This window comes from Acanthochromis polyacanthus, chromosome 6, assembly GCF_021347895.1.
Source record: "Acanthochromis polyacanthus isolate Apoly-LR-REF ecotype Palm Island chromosome 6, KAUST_Apoly_ChrSc, whole genome shotgun sequence".
Lineage (NCBI taxonomy): Eukaryota > Metazoa > Chordata > Actinopteri > Pomacentridae > Acanthochromis > Acanthochromis polyacanthus.
In genome coordinates this window covers 3,762,771-3,789,880 of record NC_067118.1, presented here as the reverse complement: position 1 = coordinate 3,789,880, position 27,110 = coordinate 3,762,771, and the positions used below count along the sequence as shown (strand labels likewise).

General features: G+C 39.9%; 1 protein-coding gene and 2 long non-coding RNA genes across 5 annotated transcripts; 2 read left to right on the top strand and 1 right to left on the bottom strand.

Annotated features, from left to right (window-relative positions):
* Positions 1-643: 643 nt before the first annotated feature.
* LOC110961236 (cyclin-dependent kinase 20) lies at positions 644-25,338 on the top strand. Its single transcript, XM_022208772.2, is given in 13 exon segments — positions 644-1,483; positions 1,565-1,678; positions 5,195-5,383; positions 5,806-5,927; positions 7,368-7,430; positions 12,845-12,968; positions 13,736-13,891; positions 14,336-14,402; positions 14,405-17,132; positions 19,375-19,591; positions 19,696-19,856; positions 24,027-24,152; positions 24,904-25,338. Coding segments are annotated over 9 exon segments (1,032 nt in total). The 5' UTR covers positions 644-1,408; the 3' UTR covers positions 14,527-17,132; positions 19,375-19,591; positions 19,696-19,856; positions 24,027-24,152; positions 24,904-25,338.
* Positions 1,907-5,176, bottom strand: LOC127534331 (uncharacterized). Of its 3 annotated transcripts, XR_007942436.1 has the most exons (6): positions 4,937-5,176; positions 4,767-4,834; positions 3,883-3,984; positions 3,509-3,848; positions 2,285-2,930; positions 1,907-2,250 (listed from the first exon to the last, which is right to left on the bottom strand). It is a non-coding gene; the product is annotated as an uncharacterized LOC127534331 (long non-coding RNA). The 3 variants fall into 3 exon arrangements; XR_007942437.1 differs by lacking the exons at positions 1,907-2,250; positions 3,883-3,984; positions 4,767-4,834; positions 4,937-5,176 and adding an exon at positions 4,427-4,692 and having other exon boundaries at positions 2,272-2,930; positions 3,509-3,576; XR_007942438.1 differs by lacking the exons at positions 1,907-2,250; positions 3,883-3,984; positions 4,767-4,834; positions 4,937-5,176 and adding an exon at positions 4,291-4,420 and having other exon boundaries at positions 2,272-2,930.
* On the top strand, positions 8,669-12,838 carry LOC127534337 (uncharacterized). The gene is made up of 3 exons (XR_007942444.1): positions 8,669-8,807; positions 8,892-9,589; positions 9,646-12,838. It is a non-coding gene; the product is annotated as an uncharacterized LOC127534337 (long non-coding RNA).
* Positions 25,339-27,110: the final 1,772 nt, after the last annotated feature.

Here is a 27,110-nt window from a genome sequence, read left to right as displayed (position 1 = left end):
TCTCTTTATAAATGCAAAATAAAATCAATAATAAAATGCATAAAATATTATTCATGTTTTTTTATTATTGATTGAATTTATAATTTAGTATTATTCAGTCATTATTGATTATTTTTATGCATTATTTTTTTTACTGTTCTCAGTATTTTTTAAGTTTAGCATATACATGCTAAACATATATATATATATATATATATATATATATATATATATATATATATATATATATATATATATATTCTATTATTATTTTTAATGTTGTCATTTTCATATCTCTTTGTTGGGTTGTATTTGATTTGGTAATTTATATTCATTTAAGATATCTGAAATATTATGTTTACTATTATATTAAATACCTCAAATATTCCTGTTATGTTAAATTTTACAATGTTTGTGTTGTATCAAACAATAAAATATTATTGCTGCCTTAAGGATGAAAACATCAAGGCTATCTTAAAGATATGAAATGTTAATGTTACATTTAATATAATACAATTTGTTAGTTTTATATTTCAACTGCGCTCTGACCCCCCAGATGGAGGGATATGTGAAAATCAGAATTTCCCCTCGTGGGATTAATAAGGGATATAAAATAAAAATAAATAAAAAATATCATTGGTTCTGTCTCTTCTACCTGCTCTGGTTCTGCCAGTTCGATAACGTCACTGTAAACAAACATGGCGGCTGTGCGGTTCGCTCTTTTAGCATCAAACATCTTTAAACCTGTCCTGGATTAATAAACAACGACATGCATTTACAGTTAGTAAGTAGATACGCGTTTCGTTGTTTGTGTCGGTGACGGGAGCTGCAATTTAGCTCCAGCAAATGTCGAATTTGACTTACTAGCTGAGCTAGCTCAGTTAGCTGGTTACCAAGGCAACGTTAGCCAACAGTTTAGCGAGCTCCCTCCCGAAGCGGTGAGTTTCTCTTGTTAAAGCTGATTTATCTTCAGAGCAGCACATTTTTTACACGCCGAATTAAAAGACAGTCTTTCAACTCTTGTAAGATTCAAGTAATTAGTAAGTAACCTTGTTTATTAATGAGCCGAGAAGCGAAACTTTCTGAACAAATTAATTTATGACTGGAGTTCAGGGTTCGCGTAACTTGTTGTTTTCCTGCCTCTGCTAGTCAACTGGAAGCTACAACAATGGCCCAGACTGGTTGTTCTGGAGCTCAATAACATTTTATTTTGTCTGTCGGAGTTTCTTGGTGAACTCAGCACTTTAATATTTCACCGTGTTGATTTAATAGAAGCTCCGCTGCAGAAGACCATCTGAGAAACGTTTAATTTTAAGCTGCAGCGATGATTTTTGAGCTGTGCTGTAAACAAACTTGACTCCAGCTGAAGTTAAAGGAAATATCAGCTGAGAAAACTGAACCTGGGAGCTCTGCAGACACACTGAGGCTGATGGAGCAGTACAGTATTCTGGGTCGGATCGGAGAAGGAGCTCATGGTATCGTATTCAAGGCCAAACACATTGAGGTGAGTGAAGTTGCAGTAAGATGATGTTCAGGCCTCCGTCGTATTCACCTCTTCTTTATATGTCTGGCTGAAATGTTTCAGACAGGAGAGACGGTGGCTCTGAAGAAAGTCGCTCTGAGGCGGCTGGAGGACGGCATCCCCAACCAGGCTCTGAGGGAGATCAAGGCCTTGCAGGAGATCGAGGACAACCAGCATGTGAGCATTGCCTTCTAAAGGTCATGGTCTCAGAGAGGGGTTTATCCTCGGACCTTCATGCTGCATCTAGAAATGTTACTGTCAGAACAATGCATCCACTGTGGTAGTCCTGGTCAGGTTCTCACCAAACATCTGAGCCCAACTCATTGATCTTCATCTGACCAAAGAATGTTCTCCAGCATCCATCAGGCTTCTTCTCGTGTTCTTCAGCAAACTTTCATCTGGAAGTTTAGTTCAGAGCACCAAGCATGGGCATTTACCTTGTAGCCCCGATTAGTGATACTATGACTCCTTCTCGATCTCCTGATTAGTGGAACTATGACTCCTTCTAGACCTCCTGATTAGTGCTACTATGACTCCTTCTAGACCTCCTGATTAGTGGTACTATGACTCCTTCTATACCTCCTGATTAGTGGAACTATGACTCCTTCTAGACCTCCTGATTAGTGGAACTATGACTCCCTCTAGACCTCCTGATTAGTGCTACTATGACTCCTTCTATACCTCCTGATTAGTGGAACTATGACTCCTTCTATACCTCCTGATTAGTGGAACTATGACTCCTTCTAGACCTCCTGATTAGTGGAACTATGACTCCCTCTAGACCTCCTGATTAGTGGAACTATGACTCCTTCTAGACCTCCTGATTAGTGGAACTATGACTCCTTCTATACCTCCTGATTAGTGGAACTATGACTCCTTCTAGACCTCCTGATTAGTGGAACTATGACTCCTTCTAGACCTCCTGATTAGTGGTGCTATGACTCCTTCTAGACCTCCTGATTAGTGGAACTATGACTCCTTCTAGACCTCCTGATTAGTGGAACTATAATTCCTTCTAGACCTCCTGATTAGTGGTACTATGACTCCTTCTGTACCTCCTGATTAGTGGAACTATGACTCCCTCTAGACCTCCTGATTAGCGGTACTATGACTCCTTCTAGACCTCCTGATTAGTGGTACTATGACTCCTTCTAGACCTCCTGATTAGTGGAACTATGACTCCCTCTAGACCTCCTGATTAGTGGAACTATGACTCCTTCTAGACCTCCTGATTAGTGGTGCTATGACTCCTTCTAGACCTCCTGATTAGTGGTACTATGACTCCTTCTAGACCTCCTGATTAGTGGAACTATAATTCCTTCTAGACCTCCTGATTAGTGGTACTATGACTCCTTCTATACCTCCTGATTAGTGGAACTATGACTCCTTCTAGACCTCCTGATTAGCGGTACTATGACTCCTTCTAGACCTCCTGATTAGTGGAACTATAATTCCTTCTAGACCTCCTGATTAGTGGAACTATAACTCCTTCTATACCTCCTGATTAGTGGAACTATGACTCCTTCTAGACCTCCTGATTAGTGGAACTATGACTCCTTCTAGACCTCCTGATTAGTGGAACTATAATTCCTTCTAGACCTCCTGATTAGTGGAACTATAACTCCTTCTATACCTCCTGATTAGTGGAACTATGACTCCTTCTATACCTCCTGATTAGTGGTACTATAACTCCTTCTATACCTCCTGATTAGTGGAACTATGACTCCTTCTAGACCTCCTGATTAGTGGAACTATGACTCCTTCTAAACCTCCTGATTAGTGGAACTATAATTCCTTCTAGACCTCCTGATTAGTGGAACTACAACTCCTTCTATACCTCCTGATTAGTGGAACTATGACTCCCTCTAGACCTCCTGATTAGTGGAACTATGACTCCTTCTAGACCTCCTGATTAGTGCTACTATGACTCCTTCTAGACCTCCTGATTAGTGGTACTATAACTCCTTCTAGACCTCCTGATTAGTGCTACTATGACTCCTTTTAGACCTCCTGATTAGTGGTACTATGACTCCTTCTAGACCTCCTGATTAGTGGTACTATGACTCCTTCTAGACCTCCTGATTAGTGGAACTGTGACTCCTTCTAGACCTCCTGATTAGTGGAACTATGACTCCTTCTATACCTCCTGATTAGTGGTGCTATGACTCCTTCTAGACCTCCTGATTAGTGGTACTATGACTCCTTCTAGACCTCCTGATTAGTGGAACTATAATTCCTTCTAGACCTCCTGATTAGTGGAACTATAACTCCTTCTATACCTCCTGATTAGTGGAACTATGACTCCTTCTAGACCTCCTGATTAGTGGTACTATGACTCCTTCTAGACCTCCTGATTAGTGGAACTATAATTCCTTCTAGACCTCCTGATTAGTGGAACTATAACTCCTTCTATACCTCCTGATTAGTGGAACTATGACTCCTTCTAGACCTCCTGATTAGTGGTACTATGACTCCTTCTAGACCTCCTGATTAGTGGAACTATAATTCCTTCTAGACCTCCTGATTAGTGGAACTATAACTCCTTCTATACCTCCTGATTAGTGGTACTATGACTCCTTCTAGACCTCCTGATGAGTTGAACTGTGACTCCTTCTAGACCTCCTGATTAGTGGTGCTATGACTCCTTCTAGACCTCCTGATTAGTGGTGCTATGACTCCTTCTAGACCTCCTGATTAGTGGAACTATGACTCCTTCTAGACCTCCTGATTAGTGGAACTATGACTCCTTCTATACCTCCTGATTAGTGGAACTATAACTCCTTCTCGACCTCCTGATTAGTGGTACTATGACTCCTTCTAGATCTCCTGATTAGTGCTACTATGACTCATTCTAGACCTCCTGATTAGTGGAACTATGACTCCCTCTAGACCTCCTGATTAGTGGTACTATAACTCCTTCTAGACCTCCTGATTAGTGCTACTATGACTCCTTTTAGACCTCCTGATTAGTGGTACTATGACTCCTTCTGGACCTCCTGATTAGTGGAACTGTGACTCCTTCTAGACCTCCTGATTAGTGGAACTATGACTCCTTCTAGACCTCCTGATTAGTGGTACTATGACTCCTTTTAGACCTCCTGATTAGTGGTGCTATGACTCCTTCTATACTTCCTGATTAGTGGTACTATGACTCCCTCTAGACCTCCTGATTAGTGGTACTATAACTCCTTCTAGACCTCCTGATAAGTGGAACTGTGACTCCTTCTAGACCTCCTGATTAGTGGTACTATGACTCCTTCTAGACCTCCTGATTAGTGGAACTATGACTCCTTCTAGACCTCCTGATTAGTGGAACTATGACTCCTTCTTGACCTCCTGATTAGTGGAACTATAATTCCTTCTAGACCTCCTGATTAGTGGTACTATGACTCCTTCTATACCTCCTGATTAGTGGAACTATGACTCCTTCTATACCTCCTGATTAGTGGTACTATGACTCCTTCTAGACCTCCTGATTAGTGGAACTATGACTCCTTCTATACCTAGATAGACAGTTTACGGGCTCAGAGAAAGCAGAAAGGGAAGTTATGGAGTTCCAGATGTTTTTTATTTCCAGACTGTTGGTTTCCTGAACTGTCAATCCATCAGTAAATCTGTTAAATGATCATTAGTCAATACAAACAAATCGCCCCATCAGCGTTCTGGAGTGTTCAGTCGTGTTTTCTGTCTCAGGTGGTGAAGCTGAAGGACGTCTTTCCTCACGGCACCGGCTTCGTCCTCGTCTTCGACTTCATGCTGTCGGACCTCTCGGAGGTCATCAGGAACTCCCAGCGACCTTTGACCCCAGCGCAGGTCAAAGGTTACATGATGATGCTGCTGAAGGGCGTGGCCTTCCTGCACCACAACAACATCATGCACCGGGTCAGTCCCACTTCCTGTCCTCTTCATCTCAGCCTTCAGTCCTGTCATATGTGATGTGTTGTAGACAGAAAAGTTCACGTCGAACACAGGGAGGTAACGAAAATGACCACAAAGAGACACAAAACGACTACAGAGACACACAAAACTATTTTATTTCTGTGGATCGACTGATTGTTTAAAGCTCCACTGTGTTCTCAGACAGACTGGTGTAAATAAATGTGCTTTATTTCTTGTTCTTGAATCTTAAAATATCAATTTTGAGCTCAAACAACCAACTAAGCTGCTTTAGAGTTAGATCCTCACCTGGATTTACTCTTTTTCTTTCCTTTAATGAACATGATGTAGAAAAGGACCAAAATGTGCATTAAAATCCCCTGAATGGAGGAGTCAAAATGTTTGACGCTTCAGTTTTCTCTGCTCAGGACCTGAAGCCAGCGAACCTCCTCATCAGCTCCTCGGGTCACCTGAAGATCGCAGACTTCGGTCTGGCTCGGCTGTTCAGTGAGCAGGAAGAGAGACTGTACAGCCACCAGGTGGCCACCAGGTGAGAACTGTCACACCTGCAGAGCTCCAGAGAAACACCTGATTCATTTTCAGTCAGACCAGATCTCTGAATGTTCACCTCTACTAACAGCTGATTGGAAGTCAGAGTTCAGTTTGTTCAGTTTCAGACAATTTACACTAAAAACCTGTAGTTCCTCTGATGTCCACTAGAGGCTCCAACAGAGTCAAACACACAACCCTGACCTCCATGAAGGCACAAAACTACCACAGAGAGACACAAAACAACCACATTAAAGCACAAAACTACCACAAAGAGACACAAAACTGCCACAAACAGACACAAAACTACCACAAAGAGACACAAAACTACCACAGAGAGACACAAAACAACCACATTAAAGCACAAAACTACCACAAAGAGACACAAAACTACCACAAACAGACACAAAACTACCACAAAGAGACACAAAACTACCACAGAGAGACACAAAACAACCACATTAAAGCACAAAACTACCACAAAGAGACACAAAACTGCCACAAAGAGATGCAAAACAACCACATTAAAGCACAAAACTACCACAAAGAGACACAAAACTACCACAAAGAGACACAAAACTGCCACAGAGAGACACAAAACTGCCACAGAGAGACACGAAACTGCCACAGAGAGACACAAAACAACCACATTAAAGCACAAAACCACCACAAAGAGACACAAAACTACCACAAAGAGACACAAAACTGCCACAGAGAGACACAAAACTGCCACAAAGAGACACAAAACAACCACATTAAAGCACAAAACTACCACAAAGAGACACAAAACTACCACAAACAGACACAAAACTACCACAAAGAGACACAAAACTACCACAGAGAGACACAAAACAACCACATTAAAGCACAAAACTACCACAAAGAGACACAAAACTGCCACAAAGAGATGCAAAACAACCACATTAAAGCACAAAACTACCACAAAGAGACACAAAACTACCACAAAGAGACACAAAACTGCCACAGAGAGACACAAAACTGCCACAGAGAGACACGAAACTGCCACAGAGAGACACAAAACAACCACATTAAAGCACAAAACCACCACAAAGAGACACAAAACTACCACAAAGAGACACAAAACTGCCACAGAGAGACACAAAACTGCCACAAAGAGACACAAAACAACCACATTAAAGCACAAAACCACCACAGAGAGACACAAAACTACCACAAAGAGACACAAAACTGCCACAGAGAGACACAAAACTACCACAAAGAGACACAAAACAACCACATAAAAGCACAAAACTACCACAAAGAGACATAAAACTACCACATGAAGGCACAAAACGACCACAAAGAGACAGCAAATGGCCACAGCCCATCAGTGTTTGTTGTCGTCAGGTTGTGTGTTTTATCGTGTTGTTGTGTAGCAGCAGATCAGGTGTGTTCAGGTAACAGTGAAGTGTGTGTCCAGGTGGTACAGAGCACCTGAGCTGCTGTACGGAGCCCGAAAGTACGACGAAGGAGTCGACCTGTGGTGAGTACACTCACAGTACTGCATAAAGTAGCACTCATAAGGTAGTACTCATAAGGTAGTACTCATAAAGTAGTACTCATAAGGTAGTACTCATAAGGTAGTACTCATAAAGTAGTACTCATAAGGTAGTACTCATAAAGTAGTACTCATAAGGTAGTACTCATAAGGTAGTACTCATAAAGTAGTACTCATAAGGTAGTACTCATAAAGTAGTACTCATAAGGTAGTACTCATAAAGTAGTACTGATAAGGTAGTACACATAAAGTAGTACACATAAAGTAGTACTCATAAAGTAGTACTCATAAGGTAGTACTCATAAAGTAGTACTGATAAGGTAGTACTCATAAAGTAGTACTGATAAGGTAGTACACATAAAGTAGTACTCATAAAGTAGTACTCATAAGGTAGTACTCATAAAGTAGTACTAATAATGTAGTACTCATAAAGTAGTACTCATAAGGTAGTACTCATAAAGTAGTACTCATAAGGTAGTACTCATAAGGTAGTACTCATAAAGTAGTACTCAAAGTAGTACTCATAAGGTAGTACTCATAAAGTAGTACTCATAAGGTAGTACTCATAAAGTAGTACTGATAAGGTATTACTCATAAAGTAGTACTCAAAGTAGTACTCATAAGGTAGTACTCATAAAGTAGTACTGATAAGGTAGTACACATAAGGTAGTACTCATAAAGTAGTACTCATAAGGTAGTACTCATAAAGTAGTACTCATGAGGTAGTACTCATAAAGTAGTACTCATAAGGTAGTACTCATAAAGTAGTACTCATAAAGTAGTACTCATAAGGTAGTACTCATAAAGTAGTGCTCAAAGTAGTACTCATAAGGTAGTACTCATAAAGTAGTACTCATAAAGTAGTACTCATAAGGTAGTACACATAAGGTAGTACTCATAAAGTAGTACTCATAAGGTAGTACTCATAAAGTAGTGCTCATAAAGTAGTACTCATAAGGTAGTACTCATAAAGTAGTACTCATAAGGTAGTACTCATAAAGTAGTACTGATAAAGTAGTACTCATAAAGTAGTACTCATAAGGTAGTACACATAAGGTAGTACTCATAAAGTAGTACTCATAAGGTAGTACTCAAAGTAGTACTCATAAAGTAGTATTCATAAAGTAGTACACATAAAGTAGTACTCATAAAGTAGTACTCATAAGGTAGTACACATAAGGTAGTACTCATAAAGTAGTACTCATGAGGTAGTACTCATAAAGTAGTACTCATAAGGTAGTACTCATAAAGTAGTACTCATAAAGTAGTACTCATAAGGTAGTACTCATAAGGTAGTACTCATAAAGTAGTACTCATAAGGTAGTACTCATAAAGTAGTACTCATAAGGTAGTACTCATAAAGTAGTACTCATAAAGTAGTACTCATAAAGTAGTACTCATAAGGTAGTACACATAAGGTAGTACTCATAAAGTAGTACTCATAAGGTAGTACTCATAAAGTAGTACTCATGAGGTAGTACTCATAAAGTAGTACTCATAAAGTAGTACTCATAAGGTAGTACTCATAAGGTAGCACTCATAAGGTAGTACTCATAAGGTAGTACTCATAAAGTAGTACTCATAAGGTAGTACTCATAAAGTAGTACTCATAAGGTAGTACTCATAAAGTAGTACTCATAAAGTAGTACTCATGAGGTAGTACTCATAAAGTAGTACTCATAAAGTAGTACTCATAAGGTAGTACTCATAAGGTAGCACTCATAAGGTAGTACTCATAAGGTAGTACTCATAAAGTAGTACTCATAAAGTAGTACTCATAAGGTCGCACTCATAAGGTAGTACTCATAAAGTAGTACTCATAAGGTAGTACTCATAAAGTAGTACTCATAAAGTAGTACTCATGAGGTAGTACTCATAAAGTAGTACTCATAAGGTAGTACTCATAAAGTAGTACTCATAAGGTAGTACTCATAAAGTAGTACTCATAAAGTAGTACTCAAAGTAGTACTCATAAAGTAGTACTCATAAGGTAGTACTCATAAAGTAGTACTCATAAGGTAGTACTCATAAAGTAGTACTCATAAGGTAGTACTCATAAGGTAGTACTCATAAAGTAGTACTCATAAGGTAGTACTCATACAGTAGTACTCATAAAGTAGTACTCATAAGGTAGTACTCATAAGGTAGTACTCATATAGTAGTACTCATAAGGTAGTACTCATAAGGTAGTACTCATAAGGTAGTACTCATAAAGTAGTACTCATAAGGTAGTACTCATAAGGTAGTACTCATACAGTAGTACTCATAAGGTAGTATTGATGAAGTAGTACTCATAAGGTAGTACTCATAAAGTAGTGCTCATAAAGTAGTGCTCATAAAGTAGTACTCATAAAGTAGTACTCATACAGTAGTACTCATACAGTAGTACTCATAAGGTAGTACTCATACAGTAGTACTCATAAGGTAGTCCTCATAAAGTAGTACTCATACAGTAGTACTCATACAGTAGTACTCATAAGGTAGTACTCATAAAGTCGTACTCATAAGGTAGTACTCATACAGTAGTACTCATAAGGTAGTCCTCATAAAGTAGTACTCATAAAGTAGTCCTCATAAAGTAGTACTCATAAAGTAGTACTCATAAGGTAGTCCTCATAAAGTAGTACTCATAAAGTCGTACTCATAAGGTAGTACTCATAAGGTAGTACTCATAAAGTAGTACTCATAAGGTAGTACTCATAAGGTAGTACTCATAAAGTAGTACTCATAAAGTAGTACTCATAAGGTAGTACTCATAAGGTAGTACTCATACAGTAGTACTCATAAAGTAGTACTCATAAGGTAGTACTCATAAGGTAGTACTCATAAAGTAGTACTCATAAGGTAGTACTCATAAGGTAGTACTCATACAGTAGTACTCATAAAGTAGTACTCATAAGGTAGTACTCATAAGGTAGTACTCATAAAGTAGTACTCATACAGTAGTACTCATAAGATAGTATTGATGAAGTAGTACTCATAAGGTAGTACTCATAAAGTAGTGCTCATAAAGTAGTGCTCATAAAGTAGTACTCATAAAGTAGTACTCATACAGTAGTACTCATAAGGTAGTCCTCATAAAGTAGTACTCATAAAGTAGTACTCATAAGGTAGTACTCATAAAGTAGTACTCATACAGTAGTACTCATAAGGTAGTACTCATACAGTAGTACTCATAAAGTAGTACTCATAAGGTAGTACTCATAAGGTAGTACTCATAAAGTAGTACTCATAAGGTAGTAGTCATAAAGTAGTACTCATACAGTAGTACTCATAAGGTAGTATTGATAAAGTAGTACTCATAAGGTAGTACTCATAAAGTCGTACTCATAAGGTAGTACTCATAAAGTAGTACTCATAAAGTAGTACTCATAAAGTCGTACTCATAAGGTAGTACTCATAAAGTAGTACTCATACAGTAGTACTCATAAGGTAGTACTCATAAAGTAGTACTCATAAGGTAGTAGTCATAAAGTAGTATTCATACAGTAGTACTCATAAGGTAGTATTGATGAAGTAGTACTCATAAAGTCGTACTCATAAGGTAGTACTCATAAAGTAGTACTCATAAAGTAGTACTCATAAAGTCGTACTCATAAGGTCGTACTCATAAAGTAGTACTCATACAGTAGTACTCATAAGGTAGTACTCATAAGGTAGTCCTCATAAAGTAGTACTCATAAAGTAGTACTCATAAGGTAGTACTCATAAAGTCGTACTCATAAAGTAGTACTCATAAAGTCGTACTCATAAGGTAGTACTCATACAGTAGTACTCATAAAGTAGTACTCATAAGGTAGTACTCATAAGGTAGTACTCATAAAGTAGTACTCATAAGGTAGTACTCATAAGGTAGTACTCATAAAGTAGTACTCATAAAGTAGTACTCATAAGGTACTACTCATAAGGTAGTACTCATACAGTAGTACTCATAAAGTAGTACTCATAAGGTAGTACTCATAAGGTAGTACTCATAAAGTAGTACTCATAAGGTAGTACTCATAAGGTAGTACTCATAAAGTAGTACTCATAAGGTAGTACTCATAAGGTAGTACTCATAAAGTAGTACTCATAAAGTAGTACTCATAAGGTAGTACTCATAAGGTAGTACTCAAAGTAGTACTCATACAGTAGTACTCATAAGGTAGTATTGATGAAGTAGTACTCATAAGGTAGTACTCATAAAGTAGTGCTCATAAAGTAGTGCTCATAAAGTAGTACTCATAAAGTAGTACTCATACAGTAGTACTCATAAGGTAGTACTCATACAGTAGTACTCATAAAGTAGTACTCATAAGGTAGTACTCATAAGGTAGTACTCATAAAGTAGTACTCATAAGGTAGTCCTCATAAAGTAGTACTCATAAAGTCGTACTCATAAGGTAGTACTCATACAGTAGTACTCATAAAGTAGTACTCATAAGGTAGTACTCATAAAGTAGTACTCATACAGTAGTACTCATAAGGTAGTACTCATACAGTAGTACTCATAAAGTAGTACTCATAAGGTAGTACTCATAAGGTAGTACTCATAAAGTAGTACTCATAAGGTAGTAGTCATAAAGTAGTACTCATACAGTAGTACTCATAAGGTAGTATTGATGAAGTAGTACTCATAAGGTAGTGCTCATAAAGTAGTACTCATACAGTAGTACTCATAAGGTAGTACTCATAAGGTAGTCCTCATAAAGTAGTACTCATAAAGTAGTACTCATAAGGTAGTCCTCATAAAGTAGTACTCATAAAGTCGTACTCATAAGGTAGTCCTCATAAAGTAGTACTCATAAAGTCGTACTCATAAGGTAGTACTCATAAAGTAGTACTCATAAAGTAGTACTCATAAGGTAGTACTCATAAAGTAGTACTGATAAGGTAGTACTCATAAAGTAGTACTCATGAGGTAGTACTCAAAGTAGTACTCATAAAGTAGTACTCATAAGGTAGTACTCATAAGGTAGTATTGATGAAGTAGTACTCATAAGGTAGTACTCATAAAGTCGTGCTCATAAAGTAGTACTCATAAGGTTGTCCTCATAAAGTCGTACTCATAAGGTAGTACTCATGAAATAGTACTGATGCTGCTACCTGAGCCTTCATTAGGATGTCCAGATGTTTTTATTGTGTTTAATTCAGGCTGATTTTATTCCAGTTTATTCCCACACTGACTATAAAGGAGTAAATATTTACAGAAACACACAGATGTAGTACTGAGAGCTGAACAGTAGGGGGCAGCAGCATGACAGATTACTGCTCTATGTGTGTGTTGTATGTGTATGTTTGAATATTGTGTGTGTTACAGGGCTGTAGGTTGTGTATATTGTTTATATATTGTGTATTTATTGGTACAGGGCTGTAGGTTGTGTATATTGTGTATATATTGTGTATTTATTGTGTTACAGGGCAGTAGGTTGTATCTTTGGGGAGCTCTTGAACTCGTCTCCTCTGTTTCCTGGAGAAAACGACATCGAGCAGCTCTGTTGTGTCCTCAGAGTGTTAGGAACGCCGACACAGGACAGCTGGCCGGTGAGCCTAATAAATTAATTGAAAACTATCAAAGTTGTCAAAAAAAAGACTATTCTGAATAATTATTGCACCTTGAAAAAATAGAAAAAAGGGCAAAAATTTCCAATCCAGGCTGGTCTAGTGTCTCCATAAAGTTCCTGTAAATGTTTATCTATGGATGGATCCATATTTTTCTTTAGTCGACATTTCATCAACTGTAGAATCTGATGTGTTAAAATTGGACCAGACAGGGTTCCAGTTTTTAGTTTGTTTGGGTGTGAAACTTGTTGAAAGTTTCTGAAAGTTGTTTAAAATGAACTGAAATTGGCCCAAACTTTGATTAACTTTGTCCAAAATTTGGCAGAATTGTCCAAAATATCCTAAAACTGATCAAAATTTTCTTAAAATGTGTCCAAAATATCTTAAAACATAACTAACCATTGTTAAAATTGTCCAACAACAGACGGAAATTGTCCAAAATAATTAAAAATCTTTCAAAAATGACTCAAAACATGTCCAGAATTACCCAGATTTGTCCAGAATGTTTTGAAATGAGTCCAAAATCAGTCAAAATTTTGATGACAGAAGCATCAATGTTTTTCAGAATTTCAAGAGCTGATACAGTAAAACAGGAAGAGACCCAGAATGGATGTTTGTTGTGTCTCAAGCCAGATTAAAACCAGAACGTGAGGAGACGTCTCTGTTTGGCTTCATTGATCTAAAATCATTTAAACATCAGTTCTGCCTCCTGACTGGCTGCTGCTCTGATGACGCGTCTTCCTGTCCAGGAGATCGTGGAGCTGCCCGACTACAACAAGATCACCTTCAAGGAGAATCCAGCCATCCCATTGGAGGAGATCGTCCCCGACACCTGTCCCCAGGCCGTCCACCTGCTCTACAAGTTCCTGGTTTACCCGTCCAGGCAGCGCTGCTCCGCCTCACAGGTGACACCAACACGTGTCAGAGGGTCCATTATTGATTACTGATCAGAACCAGCTGGTTGAAGCACACAAACTCAGAGACGTTTTCTGCCAGGATGACAAATAAACATTTATTTGGTTATTTATTGTAATTTACTAAATCATTTGAAATTTGAAATGTCCAAAACTGCTCAAGATTTTTCCAAATGACTCAAAAAGTTCCCAAAATGACTCAAAATAATCCCAAAATGACTCAAAGTCTGTAGAAAATGACTGAAAATGTGTCCTAAATGACCGTAAGTAAAATGAACTAATGATCAGGTGAGCTTCAACCTCCAACTGAGCTCAGGTGAAGGTTGGAGCTCACCAGTCTCACTGATGGATGTATTGATCATTGATTATAGATTATAAATTATTGAGTATAGATTATTGATTTTTGATCATTGATTATTGATATCTGCCCTGCAGGCCCTCCTCCATCCCTACTTCTTCTCATCTCCACTTCCTGCCCACCACTCAGAGCTGCCCATCCCTCAGAGGGGGGGCCGCCCCCCCGCCAGCGCCTCCAGGCTCCGCCCACCGACTTCTCAGTGGACTTGCCCCTGCAGAGCAGCGTGGTGGACCCCGCACTGCTGCATGGCCACGCCTCCTGCCTCTGAACCGACCAATCGGCTTCACTTTCATCGAGTGCTTCATTTATTATCGGCTCCACCAGCGGGTTCTGGATTAGAACAAAAAGCTCAACATATGTAAAGTTTTTCTGCTCTGTTTAAATGATTTCTGAATTTTAAAACACCACGTCATGTTCAGGAGTCCAGCTGGTGAGTTTGACTCCAACATTCTATGGCTCTGGTTTTGGTCTACCGACTGTACTACCGACTGTACTACCGACTGTACTACCGACTGTACTACAACTGTACTACCGACTGTACTACCAACTGTACTACAACTGTACTACCGACTGTACTACCGACTGTACTACCGACTGTACTACGACTGTACTATGACTGTACTACGACTGTACTACGACTGTATTACCGACTGTACTACAACTGTACTACCGACTGTACTACGACTGTACTACGACTGTACTACCAACTGTACTACCGACTGTACTACCGACTGTACTACCGACTGTACTACGACTGTACTATGACTGTACTACGACTGTACTACGACTGTACTACGACTGTATTACCGACTGTACTACAACTGTACTACCGACTGTACTACGACTGTACTACCGACTGTACTACAACTGTACTACGACTGTACTACAACTGTACTACCGACTTTACTACAACTTTACTACCGACTTTACAACTTTACTGCAACTGTACTGCAACTGTACTACGACTGTACTATCGACTGTACTACAACTGTACTATGACTGTACTACAGCTGTACTATGACTGTACTACCGACTATACTACAACTGTACTACAACTGTACTCCGACTGTACTACAATTTTACTACAACTTTACTGCAGCTGCACTACAACTGCACTACAGCTGTACTACGACTGTACTACGACTGTACTACCAACTATACTACAACTGTACTACAACTGTACTGCAACTGTACTATCGACTGTACTATCGACTGTACTACAACTGTACTATGACTGTACTACAACTGTACTATGACTGTAATACCAACTGTACTGCAACTTTACTACAACTGTACTGCGACTGTACTACAATTTTACTACAACTTTACTACAGCTGTACTACAACTGCACTACAGCTGTACTACGACTGTACTTTGACTGCACCAGGTACTGCAATCAGTACTACCAGCTGTTTGTCTCCAGCAGCTCCTCCACTTCTTCAGCCACATTAGCCGTTTTTATTTGATGTTTTTATACGTATTAGACGGCTCATGTTAGAAGAAGCAGAATAAATGAACCTGAAACATGTAAATTCTTAATTTCTGGAAAAAGTTTTCTGCTCTCTCAAAGTAATTTTTGAGTTTCTCAGAAAACGAGTCACGTTTGATGCGTTTGGGTGAGTTTCAGTCCAGCATTTTCTCTTTTAGCTAGTTTTTGGTCTCCTGAGGAAACTTCAGTCTATTCAGCTGCTAAATTCTGCACTTTCTGTGTTTTTATAACGTGTTTTTATCCAGTGTTTTTTTTAGTTTGGTTTGTTTCTCTTTGTTGTTTGACATTTTTATTGCTAGTTCCAGATGTTTTCTGTCGTCTCACACTTGTAGAATTACCAGCTGTGTTCTTATGACAGACACTTGTTTGCATTTCATTAGAAAACGTTGATGGAATACGTGAAATTTAGAAACAAAACTCCACGTTTCTGACGCGAGGAGCTTGGGGTGGATGGAGGGCGCCAACAGAAACTCTGGTTCAAGACAGATGGAAACGTGTCGCGTCTCATCGGCTTTTTCTGCTTTTACGACCTCTACAAACTGAACCAGGACGGAGGAAGTTTTAGCTTTTTACACAATCTGATTAAAGTAGACGTGAAGAATGAAGTGGTTTTGATGAAATATCAGGATTTTAGTTCATTTTCCCGTCAGAATTCACACATAATACATTGGAGGAGTGTTGTAAAGAAAATCCAGTGAGTCTTTGTGTTTTTACAGTTTCCAGCTGATAAACGTTGAATTAGAAAAGAAACTAACCTGTTTTTTGGTGAGTTTTGGACTTTAGAGGATTTAATAATAATTAAAAACTTCCTGAAAAGTGAAAGAATCTGCAGCAAAGCAAGCACTTACGTTAATTATTATATTATAATATCCATAAATGGAGAGAACCAAAGCTTTTAAATAATCTTTTAAATCTGCTTCAGACTTTATTGTTGGACTTCAGCTCTTTTTGTGTTTTATCTTTCTTCTCTTTGTGTTTTATTGTGTTTTCTTTCTATATATTTCAACTGTACGACTCTTTATTTGTTTAAAATGCTCCTCCTAACAATATTTAAATATATAACAGTACTAAATGCTCTGATATTTTGTCCTCAGAGAGTTTGAGTTTCATTTTATCTGATTTCATTCAGCAGAAATTAAACTTTAGATTTCAGAAGTCAGGTTTTGTGGGCGGAGTCTAACCCTTCCTCTTCCTGATGATGTCAGAGCATCAGCAGCCAATCAGCAGCTCCTCTTCCTCCTTTAAATACCTGACATGTTTTATGTTTTCATCAGAGCAGCTTCTTCTCCCTCAGAAACACAGCGATGATGTCACACTACTCGCCGGCGGCTGATTGGTCCTCGGCCGTGGCGACTGCCGGATCTGAAGCGAGTTTCAGCGCTGAGGTCAGAATCTGCCTAAATGCAGTTTTCAGCAGCTTTAATCTGGAGTTCTGCAGCCAGAAGTCACGTTTTAAGGAGTGTTCAGGGTTTTTTTGTTGAGTTTTATATTCAGATTTTCAGTTTAAAAGCTTCATCTTCATCTCTGGGATTTTCTTTCTACATTTTTACGACTAAACTGAAGAAATTTTTTTGATTTTGATTCATTGGAGCTGAGTTTAAGCCTCATCTGTTGTTTTTTTCTCACCTGATTCAGTTCAAATTTGTCCTAAATGTTGAATTTACAACCAAATAAATAATCCAGTAGTTTTCACCACACTTAGATTCTTTGTCGTATAATCTACTCTCATATCTTCACAGACACTTTTTAAGGTGATTTGAGGCTAAACTTTCTGCAGAATTAGCTATTGTTTTAAATTCCTTGAAAGTGCATAAAAAAGACTGCAGATAAATAAATAAATGACGTCATAATCGGTTCATAACTGTTTGAAAATAGCTCATTCTTCATACTTTACTGTACATTCAGTGGCTTTATTTATCTGTGAAATGTAAAACACACTCTAATACAACAGTTTGAACCAAGTTTCTATAATTTTCAGTTTTATTAAACAAAGCTGATAATTCTGCTTTATGTTTGTTATTGAGTCACAGCAGGAGGTGGATAAATAAATATATATATGATATTATATGATGGAAACCAGAGGAAATAAGCCTTTATTTGATTATTTATTCTAGAAAACTTGTCAGATATTGTTCACAATTTCTCCAAAATGCCTCAGATCCTTTAAAATGACTCAAACTCGTCCAGAATGATTTGAATCTTGTCCAAAATTTCTTAAAATACGTCCAAAGTGTCTCAGTTTGTCAGAAAAGATTTGAAGCTTGTTTTGAAGGAATTTCTTGAAATTTGTCCAAAAATATTCAAAATTTCCCTTAAATGACTCAAAATGTGTCCAGAACGACTTGAATCTTTCACAAAACCACACAAAATGTGTCCAGTTGTTCTAAAATTAGTTGAAACTTGTCCAACACTGCTAAATATATGTGCACATTTTAGCTCACTGTGGTTCATTTTGAAGTCCTGCAGCTCCGAGGAACCAGAATGAAGGAGAGAGAACTCTTTCAGATACAGAAAGACTGAAATCAGAACAAAATAAACATTTATTGGATTATTGAATGTAGTTTAATAAATTTGATTTAATGTCCCAAATGATGCAAGTTTTTCCAGAAATTTCTCAAAAAGTATCAACAGTGTCTTACAGTGTGTCCAGGAATACTTCAAATCAAACGTTGTTAAATCAATCAAAGTTTGTCCACAATGATTCAAATTTGTCTAAATTTACTCAGATAGTTCCCTGATTGACAAAAATCTGTCCAAAATATTTTGAAATTACTCACAAAATGACTCAAAACTTGTCCAGAATGAATTGAAACATATTTCATCCTTGTGAGGTACTAATTACCTCCGCCAGGAGGTAATGTAATCGCCGGGATTTGTTTGTCTGTCTGTCCGTCTGTCTGTGTGCGTGTGTGTGTGTGTGTGTGTGTGTGTGTGTGTGTGTGTGTGTCTGTCTGTCTGTTAACAGCATAACTCAAAAAGTCATGGACGGATTTTCACCAAATTTTTACAGGATGTCTGGAAGAGCAAAAGTAACAATCGATTAGATTTTGGAGGTGATCCGGATCACTGGATCCAGGATGTTTTTGAAGGTCGGAGGACAATTGCGAGGGATGGCCACTAGGCCATCTCTCAATTGTACAGACAGAGGTCGCCGGATCGATCCCAGGCGACGGCCGAATCGCGCGCGGCCGGTTCGGGCTGCCCGAGCGAGTTGGGACCGACGGAACGAAGCGGCGGCGACGCGAACAGTATCGTCACACGCGTGCGCAACGCTACCGTTATGTGCGTGCGTCAAAACACTGTGCTGTTACACTGTACATGCATGTTATGCTTTGTGCACAAACTGTTAAAACTAAATTAAATCCGTCCATTACGTTTTGGGTTATGCTGTTAACAGACAGACAGACAAACAGACAGACAAACAAACTCCGATTGGTCATCTGTACAATTGAGCGATGGCCTGGTGTAGGTCTGCACTCTCCGAGTGCTTTTCTAGTTCCTGAATGTGTTGTGCAGGTTGATCTGTTATCACCATGGTAACGGTATTTATCTGTACAGGGGACACAGATCAGTCAGCTGATTTCTGTTCTTATTGAAACACTTTGATTCTTTCCTTTGTGCCTCCAGTTTGGCCCCGCCCCCTCAGAGACTCTCCTCCAATCACCTTTCACGTCCCACGACACTCCACTCCTCCTCCGCCCCTCCCTGTGGGTGGACAACTCCAACTGTCAATCAGCAGCTCCATGGACTGGTTACTATGGCGACACAAGTGCTGTCCCCTCCCCCTCTGCAGCTGATTGGAGGCTATCTGGCGGTCTGTGCTGGGGGCGGGACTTTGGACCAGGTGAGTGTTGACGAATGTGTGTTAATGTGTGTTAATGTGTGTTGACGTGTGTTGACGTGTGTTGATGTGTGTTGATGTGTTAATGATGTGTGTTGTGCGTCCAGAGCAGCGTCAGTGTGTGAGCTGTGGCAGCTGCAGCGCCCCCCTGTGGAGAAGAGGCGCTGCAGGACAACACCTGTGTAACACCTGCAGCCTCCAACAAACAAACAACAACAACAACGAGAACGACAAGAACGCACCACTGCTGAGACCAAAGAGGAGAACTGTAAGACACACACCATATTTATTAAATATAATATAATATAATGTATTATATCATATTATGTGAGTATGTGCATACATACACATATTATTGAAGAGTTTATTTGCAAAAACAGATAACTCCATTTTTATATATTTTCATAAGACTTTTTTTATTGTTTACTTGAGATAATATCAATCAAACTGAAGTTGAGTGGGTTTTACTCGGTAGAAAAATACATGACAAAATAGAGAAAAAATCATTGTTATTATTATTATTATTATTATCATCTCAGTTTTCTGAAAATTTATATAATGGAGTTATCTGTTTTTGCAAATAATATCGTCACATATATATTTATTATGTATGTATGTACACTGCTCAAAACATTAAAGGAACACTTTGAAAACACATCATATTTCAATACAGGGAAAAAACAAACTGGATATTTACATTGATATGGACTGGTTAATGTATTAGGAATGAAAAGTGCCACATTGTTTGATGGGAATGAAAATTATCAACCCCCCAGGAGGGCTAAATTCAAGACACCTCAAAATCAAAGTGAAAAACTGATGTGGCAGGCTGGTCCATCTTTCTGAAATTCCTTGGCAGCAACTCAAAATGGTATTCAGTAGTTTGTATGGCCTCCATGTGCTTGTATGCACGACTGACGATGCCGGGACAAGCTCTGAATGAGACGATGGATGGTGTCCTGAGGTATCTCCTCCCAGAACTGGACCAGGGCATCACTGAGCTCCTGGACAGTCTGAGGAGCAACCTGATGGTGTCGGATGGAACAAAACATAATGTTCCAAAGGTGTTCTATTGGATTCAATATGTCCAAATGGTCACAGACATAAGTTGAATCTGAAAAAAGTAATAATAAATTCAAAAAAATTCTAAGAAAATTAATTATTTAAAAAATAAACTCATGAAACAGGTCTGGACAAAAATGATGGTACCTCTAGAAAAGACTGAAAATAATGTGACCATGGGGACATGTTCAGTCAAGGTGTGTCCTCTAATTAGCATCACAGGTGTCTACAAACCTGTAATCAGTCAGTTGGCCTGTTTATAGGGTTACAGTAGTCACTGTGCTGTTTGCTGACATGGTGTGTACCACACTAAACATGGACCAGAGGAAGACAAGGAGAGAGCTGTCTCTGGAGATTAGAAAGAAAATGATAGACCGGCATGTTAAAGGCAAAGGCTATAAGAGCATCTCCAAGCAGCTTGATGTTCCTGTGACTACAGATGCACATATTATTCAGAAATTTATGATCCATGGGGCTGTAGCCAACCTTCCTGGACGTACTGATGACAAATGGAAGAGACGGATAACAGGAATGGTAACAAAAGAGCCCAGAACAACCTCTGAAGACATTAAAGGAGAACTCCAGGGTCAAGGTACATCAGTGTCAGATCCACCGCCCATCGTTGTTTGAGCCAAAGTGGACTTCATGGGAGACCACTAAGGAGGACACCTCTGATGAAAACACATCATAAAAAAGACAGACTGGAATTTACCAAACTGCATGCTGACAAGCCACAAACCTTCTAGGAGAATGTCTTATGGACAGATGAAACAAAACTGGAACTTTTTGGAAAGGCACATCAGCTCTATGTTCACAGACACAAACATGAAACACATGAAGAAAAGAACAGAAACATGGAGGATCTGTTATGTTCTGGGGCTGCTTTACTGCATCTGGAACAGGGAGTCTGAATCTGTGCAGGAACAATGAAATCTCATGACTATCAAGGTATTTTTAATTTTGGTCCAATAGAGCTGTCTTATACTGAGCAGTATAAATATCTTGGGGTGACACTGGATGAACACACGACATTTAAGGAAGCTGTTGATGTTTTAGCTCAGTCTGCAGGCAGAGCTCTGGGATCTGTACTGAACAAAGTTAAGCATTGTGGTAATCTAGGGTTGCATACTACAGTTCATGTGTCTGACTCTGCTTCTGGTGTTTGGGGCTTCCAGGAACCTACAGGCTGTAATGCAGAGCATCACAGAGCCATTCCATCATTTCTGGAGTCCATAAATTTACTTCTGTGTTGGCCATTACTGCAGATATGGGATGGGAACCTCCAAACATCAGACATAAATGCCAAATGCTTCGTCTTTGGAACAGATTGGTGAAGATGTCAAATCAGAGAATCATTAAAAAGGTCTTTAACTGGAGCATCTCCAATCTTCATCCCTAGGCAAATGAGATAAAGTCTTTATTCCATTTGAATAACTCATCATTTATTTTTTTAATAGGTTATCATGTGACATCCAGGAGATGAGGAGTAATATGTTTCTAAGGTTTAGAGAAAAATGGTCTGTTGATGTTTGGTATAAACCAAAGTTATGAATGTGTTGCCTTATAAAAGATAGGTACTGCGTGGAACCTTATGTTAAGTATAATTTAAGTAAAAGACAGAGATCCCTGTGTGCTCTGCTACGCTCAGGAACATTAGCATTAGCTTTAGAGACTGGGAGGTTTAATGCTGCTCCAGAGGAGGACAGACTTTGTTTGCTGTGTAATTTAGGTAGAGTTGAGAATGAGGTTCATTTTGTGTTTTACTGTCCTGTAGATGAAGATGTAAATGAGGTACTTTTCAGTAAGATGTCCTCTGTTTATTTGATTTGTTTTGGTTGGATGACCATGAAAAACTAGAGTTATGTTTTACAAGAGGAACCTTCTTCATGGCAGAATTTCTTTGCCAGGCCTGAATAGAAGGAAACATATTTAGTTTAAGGATTGAGCAGCAGAATAGTGTGTGTTTTGGATGTGTTGTTGCAGTGCTGGTATATTGGTGTCTTGTAAACCCATGGGTTGGGCACGCTTAGTGCATGACACGAAAATCAAGAAATCAATCAATCAGTCAGTCATATTCTAGAGAGAAATGTGCTGCCCAGTGTCAGAAAGCTTGGTCTCAGCTGCAGGTCATGGGTCTGTAACAGGATAATGAACCAAAACACAGAGTTAAAAACAGACAAGAATGGCTAAGAGGAAAACATTGGACTGTTCTGAAGTGGCTCTATGCGCTTTGATCTAAATCCTATTGAACATCTGTGGAAGGAGCTGAAACATCTGGAGAAGGAACCCTTCAGACCTGAGACACCTGGTGCATCTGCTGATGAGGAGTGGACCAAAGTACCTGCTGAGAGGAGCAGAAGTGTCACTGACAGTTACAGGAATGGTTTGATTGCAGTGATCGCCTCAAAAGGTTCAGCAACAAAACATGAAGATAAGGGGACCATCATTTTAGTCCAGGTCTGTTTCATGAGTTTATTATCCCCCGCCTCCACGAAGTGGAAAAGGGGGATATAGGTTTGGCCTCCGTCCGTCCGTCCGTCCGTCCGTCCGTCCGTCCGTCCGAGATGAAGGGGACAGCTTTTCCCGGAAACTATTACAGCTAGGATTACAAAATTTAGTGTGTAGCTTCACACCATGGACACCTTGATCAAGTTCGAAAATGAGACCTGTGCGATAATATTTAAGAGTTCTGGCCCTTTATCACTATTTTGGATATAGACTCATAGACGTCACATGTGGCGGGGGATATTGATGACCATGTCGTCTTGTTTTTAAAATAATTCTGTTGAGCTACGGTTCAAAACAAATGTCTGATTTCCATTGGTTAACTTTTATAGAATTTTTATTTATTATTACTTTTGTCAGATTCAAATTATTTCTGTGACCATTGTGGGTTTTTCTTTCATTAACCGAGGAGTACCAACTATTTTGTCCACATGAATATAATATAATGTAATGTAATGTAATGTAATATAATATAGGGCTGCACAGTGTGTAGTGGTTAGCACTTTGGCCTTGCAGCAAGAAGATCCCCGGTTCAAATCCCGGCCTGGGATCTTTCTGCATGGAGTTTGCATGTTCTCCCTGTGCATGCGTGGGTTTTCTCCGGGTACTCCGGCTTCCTCCCACAGTCCAAAAACATGCTGAGGTTAATTGATTACTCTAAATTGTCCGTAGGTGTGAATGTGAGTGTGATTGTGTGTCTGTATATGTAGCCCTGTGACAGACTGGTGACCTGTCCAGGGTGTCCCCTGCCTTCACCAGAGTCAGCTGGGATAGACTCCAGCACCCCCCATGACCCTAGTGAGGATAAAGCGGTGTATAGAGGATGGATGGATGGATGGATAATATAATATAATGATATTTGTGTTTCCAGACGGTGAATCAGAAAAAAGGAACTGAATGTTTCAACTGTCAAACTAAAATCACGACTCTGTGGAGAAGAAACTCTGCAGGAGAACCAGTCTGTAACGCCTGTGGACTGTACTACAAACTACACCAGGTACTGCAATAAATACTACAAACTACACCAGATACTGCAATAAATACTACACGCTACACCAGGTACTGACACAAGTACTTAAAACTGTACTGCAAAAAGTACTACAGACTGTACTGCAGACTGCATCTGGTACTTCTGCAAACATCACTACTGTGGTGCATCTCTATATGTAGTACTACCTACAGTACTACCTACAGTACTACCTGCGGTACTACCTACAGTACTACCTACAGTACTACCTGCAGTACTACCTACAGTACTAGCTGCAGTACTACCTACAGTACTAGCTGCAGTACTACCTACGGTACTACCTGCGGTACTACCTACAGTATTACCTACGGTACTACCTGCGGTACTACCTACAGTATTACCTACGGTACTACCTGCAGTACTACCTGCAGTACTACCTGCAGTACTACCTGCAGTACTACCTGCAGTACTACCTGCAGTACTACCTACAGTACTAGCTGCAGTACTACCTACAGTACTACCTGCAGTACTACCTACAGTACTACCTACAGTACTACCTGCAGTACTACCTGCAGTACTACCTACAGTACTACCTGCAGTACTACCTGCAGTACTACCTACAGTACTAGCTGCAGTACTACCTCGGGTACTAGCTGCAGTACTACCTACAGTACTAGCTGCAGTACTACCTACAGTACTACCTGCAGTACTACCTGCAGTACTACCTGCAGTACTACCTACAGTACTACCTGCAGTACTTCACCCTGAATTCTGTCTGCAGGTGAACCGGCCTTTAGCGCTGAAGAGAGACGGAATCCAAACCAGAAGGCGAAAACTGACCAATAAGAAGACGAACCAGAGGAAGGCCAACCAATCAGAGCTCATGCTGTCCAGCCCTAGCCCCTCCCACTGATGAGGTCAAGGCTGGCTCCTCCCCCTCCCTTCAGCTCGGCCCACTCTGCTGAACTGACTGGTTTTACTGTGAGTTCTGGAACTAGTTGTTGTGTGGAAGGATACAGTGAAGTTCAGGAAGTAGTTCCACACAGCTGCTGGTGTATCACTGCTCCCTCTGTCTGAATCCTCACATGATGATGTCAGTTTCTACTCTGTTTTCATCTCAGTCATCGTTTCAGTAACAAGGTTGTGTGTGTGTGTGTGTGTGTGTGTGTGTGTTTGTGTGTATCTACCGGGGTTTAATAAAAACATGTTCACAGACTCTTGGATTTATCAGGTTGTTGTTTTTGCTCACAGTGAGCTTCATTAGTGGTTTTACAGCCAACTAGATCACCATGGTAACTGATGCTATAAAGCTAGATCACCATGGTAACTGATTCTATAGAGCTGGATCACCATGGTAACTGATGCTATAGAGCTAGATCACCATGGTAACTGATGCCGTAGAGCTAGATCACCATGGTAACTGATGCCGTAGAGCTAGATCACCATGGTAACTGATGCTGTAGAGCTAGATCACCATGGTAACTGATGCTGTAGAGCTAGATCACCATGGTAACTGATGCTGTAGCGCTAGATCACCATGGTAACTGATGCTGTAGAGCTAGATCACCATGGTAACTGATTCTGTAGAGCGAGATAACCATGGTAACTGATGTTGTAGAGCTAGATCACCATGGTAACTGATGCTGTAGTGCCACATCACCATGGTAACTGATGCTGTAGAGCTAGATCACCATGGTAACTGATGCTGTAGAGCTAGATCACCATGGTAACTGATGCTGTAGTGCCACATCACCATGGTAACTGATGCTATAGAGCTAGATCACCATGGTAACTGATGCTGTAGAGCTAGATCACCATGGTAACTGATGCTGTAGAGCTAGATCACCATGGTAACTGCTGCTGCATCACTCAGAGCCTGATGAAGAACACCTGAAAGCTGATAATTACCTCTGTAATTTCCTGATATCTGACTGGTGTCCAAAGCAGTCATGGATGTTGAAGTTGATCTTACATCATCTTATTAATCAGTGACATCACGTTTCTGCTGTGCTCATTTACTGCATGTTGGTGCAGCTGAGTCAATCAGAGGATTTACAGGCGGTAAATGTTGCATTTACTGAAATGTCACAAACAAGAACAGCTGATCAAACTTCTGATCAATATCCAGACTGTTTGTTTTATCATCGATGAGTCTTTCAGCTCAGAGAGCTCAGTTCAGCCTGAAGGTCTCAGCGAGGAGACACCTGAACGCCACACAGACTGCAGTTATTCCTGCTGAGAGGCCTCAGCCTGTCAGAGGACATCGTGTTCTTCACCCCCCCTCCATGTTGTGCAACCAGGAGGCTTCTGGTTTTCCGGAATCAAAAAAAAAAAGGGCCAAGAGAGGAAAAAGGAGCTGAAGGAGGCGGTTGGTGGTCTGAGGCCGGCCAGAGCCCTGCCTTCCATCTGTGTGTGTGTGTGTGTGTGTGTGTGTGTTGCATTCGGGTACAGATGAAGAATGACACGAAATATCAGCAACCACACAGACAGGCTCATCCGTTAGCCGTTAGCGCTGACACACACACACACACACACACCCACGCACACACGCACACACACACACACACACGTGTGTGTGTCTTGCTATCATTGTGGGGACATACCATTGACTCCCATTCATATCTAACCCCTAACCCTTACCCTAACCTTAACCTTAACCAAACCCTCCACCTAACCAAAACATTGGCTAACCCTAAAGAAACGTTTTTGCACTTTTACTTTTTTCAGTAACAACAGCATGGCCAAGAAAACACTGTTTAAACTTGTGGGGACCCAAATGAGGTCCCCACAAGTGACATAGTTTTCAGTTTTCCTGCAGTTGTGGGGACATTTGGTCCCCACAATATAGCAAAAACATGGGCACACACACACACACACACACACACACACACATATATATATACACACTGAACGCTTGTCGTACAGTTACATGCTGACATCTCGTTCTCTAACCGCATTGATGGCTGTGAAGCAGCAGCCCCATCACCT